This window comes from Mesoplodon densirostris, chromosome 10 (genome assembly GCF_025265405.1).
Source record: "Mesoplodon densirostris isolate mMesDen1 chromosome 10, mMesDen1 primary haplotype, whole genome shotgun sequence".
Lineage (NCBI taxonomy): Eukaryota > Metazoa > Chordata > Mammalia > Artiodactyla > Ziphiidae > Mesoplodon > Mesoplodon densirostris.
Genome location: NC_082670.1, coordinates 70,337,647 through 70,352,648, shown reverse-complemented (window position 1 = coordinate 70,352,648; position 15,002 = coordinate 70,337,647). Strand labels below are relative to the sequence as shown.

Here is a 15,002-nt window from a genome sequence, read left to right as displayed (position 1 = left end):
TTGGATCACCTCTATTGTCTTCTGGGTCACACTGTTTTCTAGCAAGAAGTTTTCTGTCATTCTTGTCTTCGTTTTGTATATAATGTATCTTCTTTTACTCTATTTTCTCTTTATTATTGATTTTAAGCGATTGGATTATGATGTGCTTTGGTATGTTTTACTTTATGTTTATCCTGCCTGGAGTTCATTGAGATTCTTGGATTTCTGGATTTCTAAATATGAGTTTGAAAAAAAATTTAAGATATCATTTCTTTAAATATATTTTCTGCTACCCTGTCTCCTACCCTGGACTCCAACTTCTTGTATGTTAGACCATTTGGTATAGTATATAGAACCTATGGGATAATCCCACAGATCACTGAGCTTCTGTTCATTGTTTCTCAGTCTTTTGTTCTTTCCAAGTTTCTGTTTGGATAGTTTCTATTGCTATATCTTCAAGCTCACTTATCTTTACTGCTATTTTTGTTAAACTCATCCAGCATCCAGTGAACTTCATATTTCAGGCGTTACGTTTTTAAGCTCTAGGGGTTCAGTTTCGTTCTTTTTTGTGTCTTCTTCTTTTCTTGTGATGCTCTGTAGTCCAGGAAGTGCCTGCAGTAAATTGCTGCAGTCATAGGCTCCTTGTGTCCCTTCTGGAAGATCACAGCCCTGCTCTGCCTGTTGTCTAGTGTCTACAAACAATTGTTGCATACATTTTGTCCAGTTTTTTTTAATTGTTTGTGTTGGGCTGAGAGCAAATCTGGTACCAGTTACTCCACTGTGGCTCAGCCTTCATTTTGGAAGGTTCCTGTTTCAAGATAAAACACTTTTTGCATGGATTTATACTTTGACTAATTTGAATATTATCATCCCTGGTTTTCTTTTTCCAATTTTTTTTTGGCAAAATGCACATAACATAATACTTATCATCTTAACAACAATTTTTACGTGCACAGTTCAGTGGTATTAAATACATTCATAATGTACAGTCATCACCACCATCCATCTCCAGAACTCTTTTTTTTAAATAGTTTTATTTTTGTAACCATGTTAATAAATTTATTTACTTTTTAAATATTGATTTATTTATTTAGGTTGCACCGGGTCTTAGTTGCGGCATGTGGGATCTTTGTTGCGGCATGCAGGATCTTTAGTTGCGGCATGCGCAGTCTTAGTTGTGGCATGCGGATTTATTTATTTATTTACTTTATTTTTGGCTGTGTGGGGTCTTAGTTGTGGCACGTGGGATCTTCATTACATCATGCATGCGGGATCTAGTTCCCTGACCAGGGATTGAACCTGGGCCCCCTGCATTGGGAGTGCGGAGTCTTACCCACTGGACCACCAGGGAAGTCCCCATCTCCAGAACTCTTTTCCCCTTATAAAATGGAAACTCTATACCCATTAAACAGTAACCCCCATTTCTCCTTCCCACCCAGCCTCTGACAACTACCATTTTACCTTCTGTCTCTTTGATTCTGTCTGTATGATTTTTCTGTCTCTAAGTATGTCACATAAGTGGAATCATATAGTATTTGTCTTTTTGTGACTGGTTTATTTCACTTATCATAATGTCCTCAAGGTCCATCCATGTTGTAGCATATGTCAGAATCACATTTTTAAGCTTGAATATGGTTCCATTGTATGTATATACCACATTTTGCTTATCCATTCATTTATCTATGGACATTTGGGTTGCTTCCACCTTTTAGCTATTGTGCATCGGGCTGCTATGAACATGGGTATATAAATATCTCTTTGAAACACTGCTTTCATTTCTTTTTGGTACGTATGTAGAAGTGGAATTGTTGGATCATATGGTAATTCTATTTTTATTTTTTTGAGGAACCGCTATACTTTTTTCCATAGCAACTGCACCATTATACTTTCCTACCAACAGTGCACGAGTGTTCTGATTTCTCCACATCTGTGCCAACACTTGTTATTTTTCTGTTTTGTTTTTTTTTTTACAGTAGCCATTCTAATGAGTGTGAGGTGGTATCTCACTTTGGTTTTAATTTGCCATCCTTGCTTTTTGTTCTTCCCAGACCGGGGCACGAGCCTGTGTCCCCTGCATCGGCAGGCGGACTCTCAACCACTGCGCCACCAGGGAAGCCCATGCCTACTCCCTTTTATTTTTAATCTTTTTCTGTCATTTCTTTAGATGAAAGGAGCATATCTTTGGTTTATTTTTTGGCCTGAGAGCTTTTTTCATTTAGGAATCTAAACCCATTCATATTTATTATTACAATCGCTATCTTTGTCCTTTTTTTCCCCCAGTACCTTGCAGATTTCTCTTCATCTCATTTTTTTTTTTCTGTATAAACATCATCTTTTCTGTGATTTGGAAGGCAAGCAGTGTTTTTATTCCAGTAGTCATTACCTTACAGCTTTTCAAAAACATTCTTAAGCAGAATGCTTGTAAATAAAGGAATAACTAAAATATACTTATCAAAATTAGTAACAGGAAAATAATTCTTCACTCTGTTGGGAATTATGAGGATGTGTTATTTCCATTTGTTTCCTTTCTGCCCTTTTTTTTTTTTTTTTTACTGTAATTGGGCAGAGTATAGCATCATGTTTTGTTTTGTTTTTTTTATCTGTTGTAGCTCTTCTTTAGAATTGACGAACTCTTTCAAAAGAGTAAGCAATTTCTGTGACCCATTTTATAGCTCATTTAACCCATTTTGTGGGCTTTCATCAGCTGTGGCTGGTGGGAGTTACAGGAGGTTTCCAGCCCTGAGTTCTTTCTCGTGCAAATAGCAGCTCCCTGACGCAGGTTAGGGGTCTGGTGTCTGCCTTCCAAGGGCATGGATATGGCTGTTGCATTTGGTTTCCCAGAGAAGCCTTGGCTTTTTTCTTTGAGGTTAATCTGATTATTTTCCTAGATACACTGGATTCCCTTCTTTATCTTTAGTTTAGAAACTATTCTAGTATCTATGATCTGTTAGTCATCTTTCCATGTTTATCTTTGGTCTTTCCTCTGTTCTGGTAAACAGCCTTGGGCTAGTCTTCTATTTTAACGTTGTGATTTTTTTTCTTAGCCCAGTCCACAATTTACTGTCTTATTTTTCCTTTTTTAAAAACAACAGCTTTTGGGCTTCCCTGGTGGCGCAGTGGTTGAGAGTCCGCCTGCCGATGCAGGGGACACAGGTTCGTGCCCTGTTCCGGGAAGATCCCACATGCCGCGGAGCGGCTGGGCCCGTGAGCCATGGCTACTGAGCCTGCGCATCTGGAGCCTGTGCTCCGCAATGGGAGAGGCCACAACAGTTGAGAGGCCCGCGTACCACAAAAAAACAACAGCTTTATCGAGGTATTGAGGTATGATTCACATATGATACAGTTCACCTATTTAGATTGTACAATTCAATCGTTTTTAGTATATTCACAGAGTTATGCAACCATCACCACAATCAACTTTAGAACATTTTTGTTGTTCCAAAAAGCAACCCTGTACCCATACCCCCATTTCCTTCCAGTCCTTCCCCCCAGCCCTAGGCTACCACCAATCTGTTTTCTGTCTCTATAGATTGGCCTATTCTGGACATTTCATTCCTCCTGTGGTAGAATGTATCAGTATTTTGTTCCTGTATATTGCCGAATAATATCCCACTGTATGGATATACCACATGTTATTTATCCATTCACCAGTCGATGGGCATTTGGGTAGTTGCCATTTTTTGGCTTTAGGAATGATGTTGCTCTGAACGTACAAGTTTTTGTGTGGACATGTTTTCATTTCTTTTGGGTACATAGCCAGGAGTGGAATTGCTAGGTCATATGTTAACTCTACGTCTTTTTGTTTGTTTTATTTTTTTATTTTGGCTGTGCTGTGTGACCTGTGGGATCTTAGCTCCCTGACCAGGGATTGAACCCAGGCCCTTGGCAGTGAAAGCACAGAGTCCCAACCACTGGGACGCCAGGGAGTCCCCCATGTTATCTCCGTTTAAGCTTGTTAGAAACTGCCAGGCTGTTTTCCAAAGTGGCTGCACCATTTTACATTCCCACCAGCAGTGTATGAGGGTTCTGATTTCTCTGCATCCTCCTTATCACTTGTCATTATCTGCTTTTTTTTTTTTTTTTTTTGCGGGTACGCGGGCCTCTCACTGTTGTGGCCTCTCCCGTTGTGGAGCACGGGCTCCGGACGCGCAGGCTCAGCGGCCATGGCTTACGGGCCCAGCCACTCCACAGCATGTGGGATCTTCCCAGACCGGGGCACGAACCCGTATCCCCTGCATCGGCAGGCGGACTCTCAACCACTGTGCCACCAGGGAAGCCCCTATCTGCCTTTTTTGTTATAGCTGCCCACACTAGAACACAGTTCAGCCAAGTTCTCTGCTGCTTTATGATAAAGATTGCCTTTTCTCTCTCTCTCTCTTTTTTTTTGGCTGCACCACACAGTTTGCGTGATCTTAGTTCCCTGACCAAGGATTGAACCTGGGGCCACAGCAGTGAAAGCACGGAGTCCTAACCACTGGACCTCCAGAGGAGTCCCTAAACATTCATATTTCTAGCAACATTCTGTTCATGATAATATACGTATTCTCTAAGGCAAGAGAGGCTTTCTCTACTGTCCTTCACTTCCTTCTGAGCCATCACCCTAATCACTTTTTTTGGCCACACTGTGGCTTGTGGAATCTTAGTTCCCCGACCAGGGATTGAACCCGGGCTCTCAGCAGTGAAAGCATGGGGTTCTAACCACTGGACCGCCAGGGAATCTCCCTAATCTTTTTTGTTTTTAATTAATTAATTTATTTTTGGCTGCGTTGGGTCTTCGTTGCTGCGCACAGGCTTTTCTCTAGTTGCGACAAGCGGGAGCTACTCCTCATTGTGGTGTGTGGCGTTCTCATTGTGGTGGCTTCTCTTGTGGCGGAGCATGGGCTCTAGGCACACGTGGGCTTCAGTAGCCGTGGCACACGGGCTTAATTGCTCTGTGGCATGTGAGATCTTCCTGGACCAGGGCTTGAACCCGTGTCCCCTGCATTGGCAGGTGGATTCCTAACCACTGTGCCACCAGGGAAGTCCCCTCCAATCACTTTTATTTTATAAATTTATTTATTTATATTTTGGCTGTGTTGCTGCGCACAGGCTTTCTCTAGTTGCGGAGGGTGGGGGCCGCTCTTCGTTGCAGCGCGTGGGCATCTCACTGCAGTGGCTGCTCCCGTTGCGGAGCACAGGCTCCAGGCACACGGGCTCAGCAGTTGTGGCACGTGGGCTCAGTAGTTGTGGCTCTTGGACTCCAGAGTGCAGGCTCAGTAGTTGTGGCGCACGGGCTTAGCTGCTCCACGGAATGTGGGATCCTCCCGGAGAGGGCTCGAACCCGTGTCCCCTGCATTGGCAGGAGGACTCTCAACCCCTGCGCCACCAGGGAAGCCCCTGCCCCCAATCCCTTTTAATGCCCATATTTTTAGCAGGTTCCTGGTGGCTGCCAACATTCCTTGGCTTATAGGTGCATCACTGCAATCCCTGTCTCCCTCATTACATGGGCTTCTTCCCTGTGTGTGTCTCTCTATGTCTTTACATGGCCTTCTTAAAAGGGCATCAGTCATTGGACCTCATCTACTTGATTATATCTGCAAAGACTATTTCCACATAAGGTCACATTCACAGTTCCCAGGGGTTAGGACTTCAGCGTATCTTTTGGGGGGAAGTATTCAACTCACAACAGGTAGTTTGTGTCTTTGTAGGAATTTTCCTATTTCACCTAAGTTGTCTTATTTGTTGGCATATAACTGTGCATAGTATTCCCTTATAATCTTTTTTATTTCTGTAAGCTTTGTAGTAATATCCCCCTTTCACTCCTGGTTTAATAATTAGAGCTTTCCTTTTTCCTGTCACTCTAGCAAAAGTTTTGTGAATTCTGTTGATCTTTTCAAAGAACCAACTTTTGATTTCGTTGCTTTTTTCTATTTAATGAATTTGTGTTCTAATTTGTATTATTTCCTTACTTCTGCTTGCTTTGGGTTTAATTTGTTCTTTTTCCAGTAACTTTTTTTTTTTTAATAAATTTATTTATTTATTTATGGCTGCATTAGGTCTTCGTTGCTGTGCGCAGGCTTTCTCTAGTTGCAGTGAGCAGGGGCTACTCTTCATTGCAGTGCGTGGGCTTCTCACTGTGGTGGCTTCTCTTGTTGTGGAGTGCAGGCTCTAGGCACGCAGGCTTCAGTAGTTGTGGCACATGGGCTCAGTAGTTTTGGCATGCAGGCTTAGTTGCTCCGCGGCATGTGGGATCTTCCTGGACCAGGGATTGAACCCTTGTCCCCTACATTGGCAGGCGGATTCTTAACCACTGTGCCACCAGGGAAGTCCCTCCAATATCTTAAGGTAGAAGATTAGATTAGTGATATGAGATCTTTTTTTTTTTGATATAGGCATTTATAGGTTTACATTTTCCTCATCCTCTTTCCTTTTTAATAGACAACTTTGCCCCCAAGGCTTTGTCTAGGAAAAAAACCCCGAGGACAAAGGTAGAAACCAGCAGCTTTTTATTTTTTATTTTATTTTATTTTTTATTTTTCAGAATAATTTGTTTATTGTGTGTGTTATGAATTGTAGTGTCACAGTTTGTTCTCCCGACCCCCACTTTATAGTTTCTCACATCTTTTTTTTGAATTTATTTTATTTATTTTTTTATACAGCAGGTCCTTATTAGTCATCAATTTTATACACATCAGTGTATACATATCAATCCCAATCACCCAATTCATCACACCACCACCACCACCACCCCGCTGCTTACCCCCCTTGGTGTCCATATGTTTGTTCTCTACATCTGTGTCTCAATTTCTGCCCTGCAAACCGGTTCATCTGTACCATTTTCTAGGTTCCACATATATGCGTTAATATACGATATTTGTTTTTCTCTTTCTGACTTACTTCACTCTGTATGACAGTCTCTAGGTCCATCCACGTCTCTACAAATGACCCAATTTCGTTCCTTTTTATGGCTGAGTAATATTCCATTGTATATATATGTACCACATCTTCTTTATCCATTCGTCTGTCGATGGGCATTTCGGTTGCTTCCATGACCAGGGTATTGTAAATAGACCAGCAGCTTTTTATTACGGGCGTTTTATTGCTTCCTCTCTGGGCACCTCCTGTGTGCTGGTTCTTGGCTTGAGCCTTGGAAGGACTGACACTGGTCAGTCCACACATTTTCCTGGGCTCTTCTGTTTTGTTTTAAAATGGAATTTGTATACGATACTCTATGCTGTGCGTGTGTATATATCCTGAATGGCACGAGGGAAATGTTACTTTATAGCCTGTACAATAATCCATACTCTGCTGTAGTATTTCCATAGCACAGAAGACAAAAAGACACATTAGAAAAGACACATAGTTAACATTTCTGTGTTTATTTTATGGCATAAACTGAATGGATGGACGATGAGTGGGTGGAAAAGACGTGTGATAGCTTTTTCCAAATGTGAGGCTGCCCCTGCTTAGTGTTCCCAGGGTGCCTGCTCTTCCCAGCTGGGAGAGGCCCTGTGGTCCAGGAAATGCCCTCCCCCTGACACAGGGCTGATCCCTGGGCCTGGTGTGGGTGGTGTGATGACTGCAGTGTCTCCCTAGGGCGTCTGTGAGGAAATGACCTACGAGGAAATTCAGGATCATTATCCACTGGAATTTGCCCTGCGAGACCAGGACAAGTACCGGTACCGGTACCCCAAGGGGGAGGTAGGTGGGATATGGGGGCTTAGTCCCAGCCACCTGCTGCCTGCCTGGGAGGACCGCCTGTGACTGAGGGCCCCAAGGGGCTCTGCAGAGGCTCCGTGGGCAGCAGGAGGGGCCTGGCCTCAGAGGTAGGCAGCCTGGGTGTGTGCGTCACCTCCACCACTTCTCAGCCGTGGCCCAGGCTGCAGGCGCCTCCTTGGGTGGTGGGTGAGCAGTGCTGCCCAGGAATCCTAACCCTGAGGCCTACTGGAGCCCTGTTTCCCATCACTCCCATCTTTACTTTCCCCATCCCTGGGAGTGTCATAGGGTGACCCCAACCTCCCTGCGGCTCCAGACACCACCCCTAGCCCTGAATCCAGACCTAGGGATTCATTTTCCCCAGGTGAGTCGTGACTACCATAAGTTACCTGCACTGGCACCTCCCCTCAGACTGGCTCTTGCCTCAGGCCAGGCCCCGGGTAGAAACAGTGTCACCTTTTTTTTTTTTCCGCGGTACGTGGGCCTCTCACTGTTGTGGCCTCTCCTGTTGTGGAGCACAGGCTCCGCACGCGCAGGCTCAGCGGCCATGGCTCACAGGCCCAGCCGCTCCATGACATGTGGGATCCTCCCGGACTGGGGCATGAACCCGTGCCCCCTGCATCGGCAGGTGGACTCTCAACCACTGTGCCACCAGGGAAGCCCCCAGTGTCACCTTTGACTCATGTATCTCCCACTTCTAGGACGTGACCTGGGGCAGTGGCCAAATAAAAATACCTCCCACAGACACACAGGTTTGCATACACACATACACGTACACATGTAGAAACCCCCCGCCCAAATGCCAGGCTCACAGGTGCCTATGCTGTGCTGTCCTCGGGAGTAGGACAGCTTCGGGTAGCATTGATATTTCCCCACATCATACTGTGAGGGAGAGCCCAGATTTAGAACCAAACCAGATAACAGTAAAAAGAAACAAAGCATCTGGCTGCTCAAACTTGAGAATAGAGGGGGGAAATTGGTAGGGAAGTTAGTTGCCAAAAGGAGCAATCTAGGATTTCCCCAGAAATACCAGGGGCTGGCACAAGTCATGTTGTTATTACTCCCAATCAAATCATGGGGCAAACTCAGCTCCAAGCTTGAGGCCTTTTTTTTTTCTGAAGGACGGCTCACTGTGTGCAAACAGGGGTGAACCCCCAGGGCTGGGTCTCCCAGTGAAAAGCTCTAGACCTGCCAGTCACCGGGGTTGATCCAAGGGCTCCCTCACGGCACCCAGGGGAGGTACAGGGCAGGCAGACCATGAGGGTCCTTCCTGGGAGCTCAGGCATTCTGACAGGTTGTACTCTGGGAAGTTTGGTAGGTTTTTGCTTCCCCTCCCCACAAGCCTCGTTCTGTGTACTCCACGTGCGGTGGGGAGGAAGGGAGCCGTGTCTTCTCCACCTGTCGTCAGTTGCCAGCATGTGAATTCCAGTAGCTGAGGGTTCAGCAAAGGACCCCAGGATGGGCATGGAGGTGGCCCCTTGGACGCAGCCTAAGCCCCAGCCCTGCCCTCTCGGTCCTACTGGGACCTGGCCCTGGGATAGGGGAGGTGATCCCTTTGTCAGACTGCCAGTCCTCACTAACCTCCCAGAATGGTGAGGAGTTCAGGAGGAGGTAGCCCACTACCCAGAACATCTCCATCCCTACCCCCGGAGCTGGGTTGAGGGACGCTTCCCACTTGCCCTTGCAGTCCTATGAGGACCTCGTCCAGCGACTCGAGCCTGTCATCATGGAGCTGGAGCGGCAAGAGAACGTGCTGGTCATCTGCCACCAGGCTGTGATGCGCTGCCTCCTGGCCTACTTCCTTGACAAGGCGGCAGGTGCGGACGCTGCCCCTGGGGAGGTGGGATGTGTGTGTGAGAGAGATTGAAGGGGACTGTCACCTGGGTATCCCTGGTGCCAGCCCTCTCCGTCTGTGTCCACAGAACAGCTGCCTTACCTCAAGTGTCCGCTGCACACAGTCCTGAAGCTGACCCCTGTGGCTTATGGTAAAGAAGCTTCCCGCATGCTGACCTGGTTGCCAGACTGGCTGTCTGCAGGGTTCCGTGGTTTTCGGCAAACCCCTCCCTTGAAAATTTCATTAGAGGCTCATTCCTCCTCCTTCCACCCCACCACCTTTCCCAATTTGCTTTTTAATTTTTTTTGTTTTAATTCCTGTGGCCGCAGGAAGCCTCCCCAGTGATCCTTCCTTAACCATCACCCACCCACATGAGGGGCTTTTCTACTGGTTTCTCCAAAATCCCCCAGAAAGCCCCAAGGCCCCCAGGACCCGGACCTGAAAATATGCGCCTCTGCCTTGGGCTCTGCCAGCAGAGGCCTCACGCAACTTCCTAACCTCCTGGGTCCCGACTCCTCCCCTTCAACACTGGTCGAGGCACTCTCACATGGTTGTGCCCTCGGGACAATGACTGTAAAGCTCAGTGGCAGCTGAAGTCATCCCAGTGCGTGTTAATCGCCTCGTCCCCCTTTGCACTGAGCGCCTGGCACCATGGTGATCCCACCTCAAGTGTGAGACAGGGCTGGGTGCGGGTCTGCTCAGCGTAGTGACCCCTCACTGAGCTAGGCTTGTTGCTTCTCAGACCGCCCTCAGCCCCCGAGGTGGGCCGCTCATCCTCACTGTGGCTCTGCCTGGTGCCTGGGCTCCTCGGCGAGCCTGCGCTGGGCAGTGGCCCAGAGGCTCGGGCCTGACACGCTGCCTAGTGCTTCCTCACGGGGCCTCCGGAGCTGCCTAAGGTGGGAGGACTGGAGTGAGGCTGAGGCGTCTGCTCAGCCCCACAGTACCGAAAGCCTCCTCCTGGGAGAAGCTTCTACCCCTGTGGCTCAGCTGCCTTTCAGGAGGGGGAATGGATTTGCATCTTCCCTTTGGCAGGTTGTAAAGTGGAGTCCATATTCCTGAATGTGGCGGCCGTGAACACGCACCGGGACAGGCCTCAGGTAGCAGCCGGGTCACTGCTGGGGTGGTGGGCACGTTCCTGGGGGTCCAGACACAGCAACCACCAGGGCCAGGCCCAGCTGAGGCACCTACTGAGTGAGCTAGAATTCTCTGTCAGGGTGACGCTGTGGCCAGAACAGAGGCTAGAGGCCTACAGCGGGCAGGCGCTTCCATGTCCCACCAGCCCAGGCCTCATGAGCACCTGTCCAACTTGAGCACCTTTAAAAAGTAAAAATGAAAAATGTCCTGCTTTGTTGCGGAAAGGGCCGTGCAGAGGCTGAGGGTGTCTTGGTGCTGCGTAGAGACCTGCCTGCGGAAGGACACGTCTCTGTTCTGTGTTCCCCCAGCGTTAAAGATAGAAGCTCCTTGAAGTGTTGTCCAGAAGCACTTCAGGCCCATGTGGGATCCTTCTGCCATGTTGGTTTCCTCTCCCACTGAGGCCAAGAGCAGGACCGCCCCTCTGGGCCCCATTCCCAGAGTCTGTTGCACCAGGAAGGCTCCTGGGGCCTTAGTCATGCCTCTGCCATCCACAATGGGACGTGCTGGGCCTTGGGCCCCTGCCCAGGGTGCGGGCCTTGGGCCCCGCAGGCTGAGGTGTGTGGGCGTGTCCTCCTGTTTCCTAAGGCTGCTTCCCCTCACCAGAACCAGTCATTGTGTAAACCTCTTCCCTGTTTGCCCTGAGAGTCCGATGCAGGCCCAGTCTGGCACACACAGGTCTCAGGGGAAGATGTCCCAAGAGGCCCCTCGTGCTGAGGAAAGCCCAGAAGGCGTTGGGTCCCCAGCACTGACGAGGTGATGGTGAAAGAGGCCCCTGGACCCAGCAAGCATCAAGGGCTGGTGCCCTGGTCCATTTGCAGGAGACAACATGACCATGGGGTAGTTGGCAGGCACCCTGCCTGCCTCTGGGTAGGCGCTTCTGAGAGGCAAACTTCTGTTGGCCACAGGTTCTGGGATGGTTCCTTTTAAGGTGGGCAGGATCTCCAGGTCCTGGCCCATCCCTGGGGGCAGGTTGTGGTGAGAAAGGGGCCCTTGGGAAGCCTGCCCCCAGTGAGAGTTGCACCTGCCCCTACAATTCCAGTGGCCAGCCCTGTGAACTCAGGAGTGTGGCCATAGGGGCCATGATTCCCTCCCTGCAGATCTGGGCTGTGGCCCAGGTCATTGGTGACCTGCTCCGTTGGACCACCAAGATTAGGGATCACATAGGATCACATAGTCTTGCAGAGTTGAGGGGAGTCTCTGACCCCCATCCCTTAGGCCTGAGATGCCCTGAACTCAGCCGGCTGTGGACAGAACTGGGCTCTGCAGCTGAGGCAGGGGAGGGGGGCTGTTCAGGAGGTGCAGGGGGCCCGGTGCCTCAGCTCTCAGGGGACAGACCAGGCTGCAGAACAGGAGGTGTCCTCAGGCTGCTGGGGCCATATCTGACACCTGTCCACCGACACACCGACGTAGCCGGGAGGAGGGCACCCTCAGGAGCTGGTCCCCTTCCCGGCCAGCTGTTTCTCCCCACCTGACGCAGACCTGAGGCAGGAGGCGGGGATGGCCTCACTCTGGGTAATGCCTGACCTGCCTGCAAGGAGCAAGCAGGAACTGGAGGTGTCCTTTATCCCCCACCTTTGTTCTGGTGTTTGTCACCCACCACGTGTCAAGAGGCTCTTGACCCCAGGCTCTTAGGAAAGGTCGGGGTCTAAGTCCTGTGGCCGGGGCTCCTTGGGGTGAGAATGTGAGTCCAGCGGCCATAACGATGAGCAAAGCAGATAGTGGTGACTGTCTGTCCTTGGCAAAGGGTCAGTGTTCTGTGTGTTTAATTTTGTGCAGAATGTAGACATCTCTCGGCCTCCAGAGGAAGCCCTTGTCACGGTCCCTGCTCACCAGTGACCGTGTGTCGTCCACTGCGACCCCCGGGCAGGTGTTGATCTCTGCGGACGAGGTCATTCCAGGCCCTCTGGTCTGTGTGACAGTCACCACACAGGAACACCCTCAAAGCCATGCATGGCTGGTGGCACCCAGAATCCCAGTCCCAGCCCACCTGTTTCCTTGTTGACAGTGTCAGGGTTGTATGCGGTGCCCAACCTGCTGCTAAAAACCACTTGGCCTGACTGCATCTGCACCGGGCTGGTGAGAGGTTTCCCAGCCCCTGATCCTTCTGTTCTCTCTTACCGGCCGGGTGGGCTTTGTGAAGTGTGAAACCCAAAAATGTGAAATGGAAAGCACTTGCTGTGATGTTTCCACCCACTGAGGCCGAGCTGCCTGGGTAGACCTGGGGACCCCTGCCAGGGCTCTGCTGCCCTCTCTTTGGCCACTTCCTGAGCCAGAGGCAAGGTGTTCATGAGCTGCTGCTGCTTCAGTAAGCGGGAAAGAGCCATCCCTATCCTGCCTCGCCAGGAACTGAAGAGCTTCCGCCAAGGCAGCCACCTCCTCTGGCCAGACCCTTCGGTCCGTGCGTCTGCATTTGTGGACGCTCAGGAAAGCAGTGTGTTCACTTCAGCACATGGGAATGCACAGAATCATGCAGGGAGCAGGGTGTTTGCGATTACCCCTTCCCAATTATGCCTACACTGGAATACTCGTGGGAGCTGGTAGCCAAGGCCACCCCTCTCCAACTGCTCTCATGGTGCAACATGTAAAGAAAGACGTGAAGACGGGACAGTTGTATGAGTCGCCCTTCCCAGTGCTCGAGGGAGAGGCTGCCCTCCCATCTTCCTCTCCCGGCCATGCCCCTGGGCTACCTTGCCCGCTGCTGCCTGTGTCCACGCAAGAGGGTACACTGGTGGCAGGGACCTGCATTTGCTGTGAAGGATTCGGAAAAGCTTGCATGGTCCTGCAAAGTCTGTCCTGGCGTTTGTCGACCTCTACCCACGGGACTAAGCACGGGAAAGCCCAGAGCTGGAGGCAGCCCCGGCCAGGGCAGGATTTTCCCAGCTTCTGATTCTTGTACACAGGAGCCTGATGAAAACGACCTCGGGAAGCCTGCCATCTGTCACGCCCCTGAGTTCTTTTGGGCCCAGGGAGTTGGGCTGGGCCGTGGGTTCTGGCTCCATTTTGTAGCTGGGAGAACAGGCTGGCCAGCAAGTTGTGAGGCTGGGTGAGGAAGTGTGTGGATTTGTAGTTGGATGCGCTGCTGTCCACAGATGGTGGTCCTTGGTGAAGTCAGGCCCCAGGATCCTGTGTCCCTGGCCCAGGCTGATGGCCTCTCGGCCTCGAGTGCCACAGCAGCTATGGACAGATGTGGGTGGAGAGATATCCAGGACAGAGCTGTGGCAGTACCCTCCTTCTGGACTTATCTCCTGTCAGAGCCCCAGGCCCCTTAGACCCAGGGCCAGAGGGCCACGCTATTGCCTTTGGGATGTGGGGACTGCAGCCTTTGCTTCCATGTCCACCAGAGTATTGGTGACTTTTGGTCATGTTCAGTTGTTGGCCATAGCAGGTCCCTTTGGTCAGCGGCATGTACATCTAGATGTCACCACCTCTCCAAGACCTCAGGCTGGCTGAGGTGAGACCAGCGAGGCCTTTTCTCTCTGTCCAGAGGGCAGCCAGGAGCTACTGGAGACGTGTCACAAGGACTGGGATGGGGCAGAGGGAAGTCTGGGATCCCAGCAGGGCTCACCCGGAGCCAGCTTTGCATGGGCAGCCGTCCACCTGGCTGGCTGCCCGGTTGTAGCCGGGACGGTTGATGTGCTCCTGTTGCAGACATGTTTCCTGCTCACCCTGGAATGGATGTTGTTGGATCTCGGCCACATGTCACACTGTGTCCAACATTCTTTGCAATAAATACTTTTTTAAAAAAGAACAATCTAAGGTTGTGTTGTGTGGCCAGCTCGCCACTGGTGAGGTTCTTTCCAGCGGCTCTGCAAACCCCTGTGCTGCGCTCCCTCCCAACACGTCTGTATGGACCCTTGGTCCAGCTCCCACCCCCATGACTACCCATCCCTGGAGCGGAAACTGTCTTGCCCTGGAGTGAGCCCTGGGCAGGGCCCGGGTTTTCCCTGGGCTGACCTAGGTTGCTGGGCCCTCACCACTGAGACAGAAGCAGACGTAGGGGGGGATCTGGGGTCCCTGGAAATGTGGGTCCCAAATACTGGCATCCCTGGAGAGGGGAACCAGAGGCTGGGTCGAGGATGGAGGGCCTGCATAAGGCTGTGGGTGGAGTGTGCTGGCTGATTCTCTGCTGTTCTTTGTCACTTCTGGCGTGGGGAAGATGGTGACAAGAGGTACCCTTTCCTATGCCTTAGAATTTTTTTTTCCTTTTGCATTAAAAAAAATTTATTGAAGTATAGTTGTTTTTTTAAAAAAATAAATTTGTTTATTTATTTTTAATTTTGTCTGTGTTGGGTCTGTTGCTACGCGCAGGCTTTCTCTAGTTGTGGCGAGCGGGGGCTACTCTTCCTTGCAGTGCGTGGGC

At 50.0% G+C, this 15,002-nt stretch overlaps 1 protein-coding gene across 5 annotated transcripts in view; it reads left to right on the top strand.

The window, feature by feature from the left end:
* The window catches only part of PFKFB4 (6-phosphofructo-2-kinase/fructose-2,6-biphosphatase 4), a 40,223-nt gene extending 25,853 nt beyond the window's left edge, over positions 1-14,370 (top strand). For 4 of the 5 annotated variants that reach the window (XM_060109232.1, XM_060109234.1, XM_060109233.1 and 1 more), the window contains 5 exons: positions 7,555-7,659; positions 9,362-9,491; positions 9,597-9,659; positions 10,541-10,605; positions 12,419-14,370. In XM_060109232.1, the coding sequence (XP_059965215.1) occupies positions 7,555-7,659; positions 9,362-9,491; positions 9,597-9,659; positions 10,541-10,605; positions 12,419-12,478 (423 nt within the window). In that variant the 3' untranslated portion in view covers positions 12,479-14,370. Of the gene's footprint in view, positions 1-7,554; positions 7,660-9,361; positions 9,492-9,596; positions 9,660-10,540; positions 12,397-12,418 lie in introns of those variants that run through there. The other variant, XM_060109230.1, reaches the window with a different exon arrangement.
* Positions 14,371-15,002: the final 632 nt, after the last annotated feature.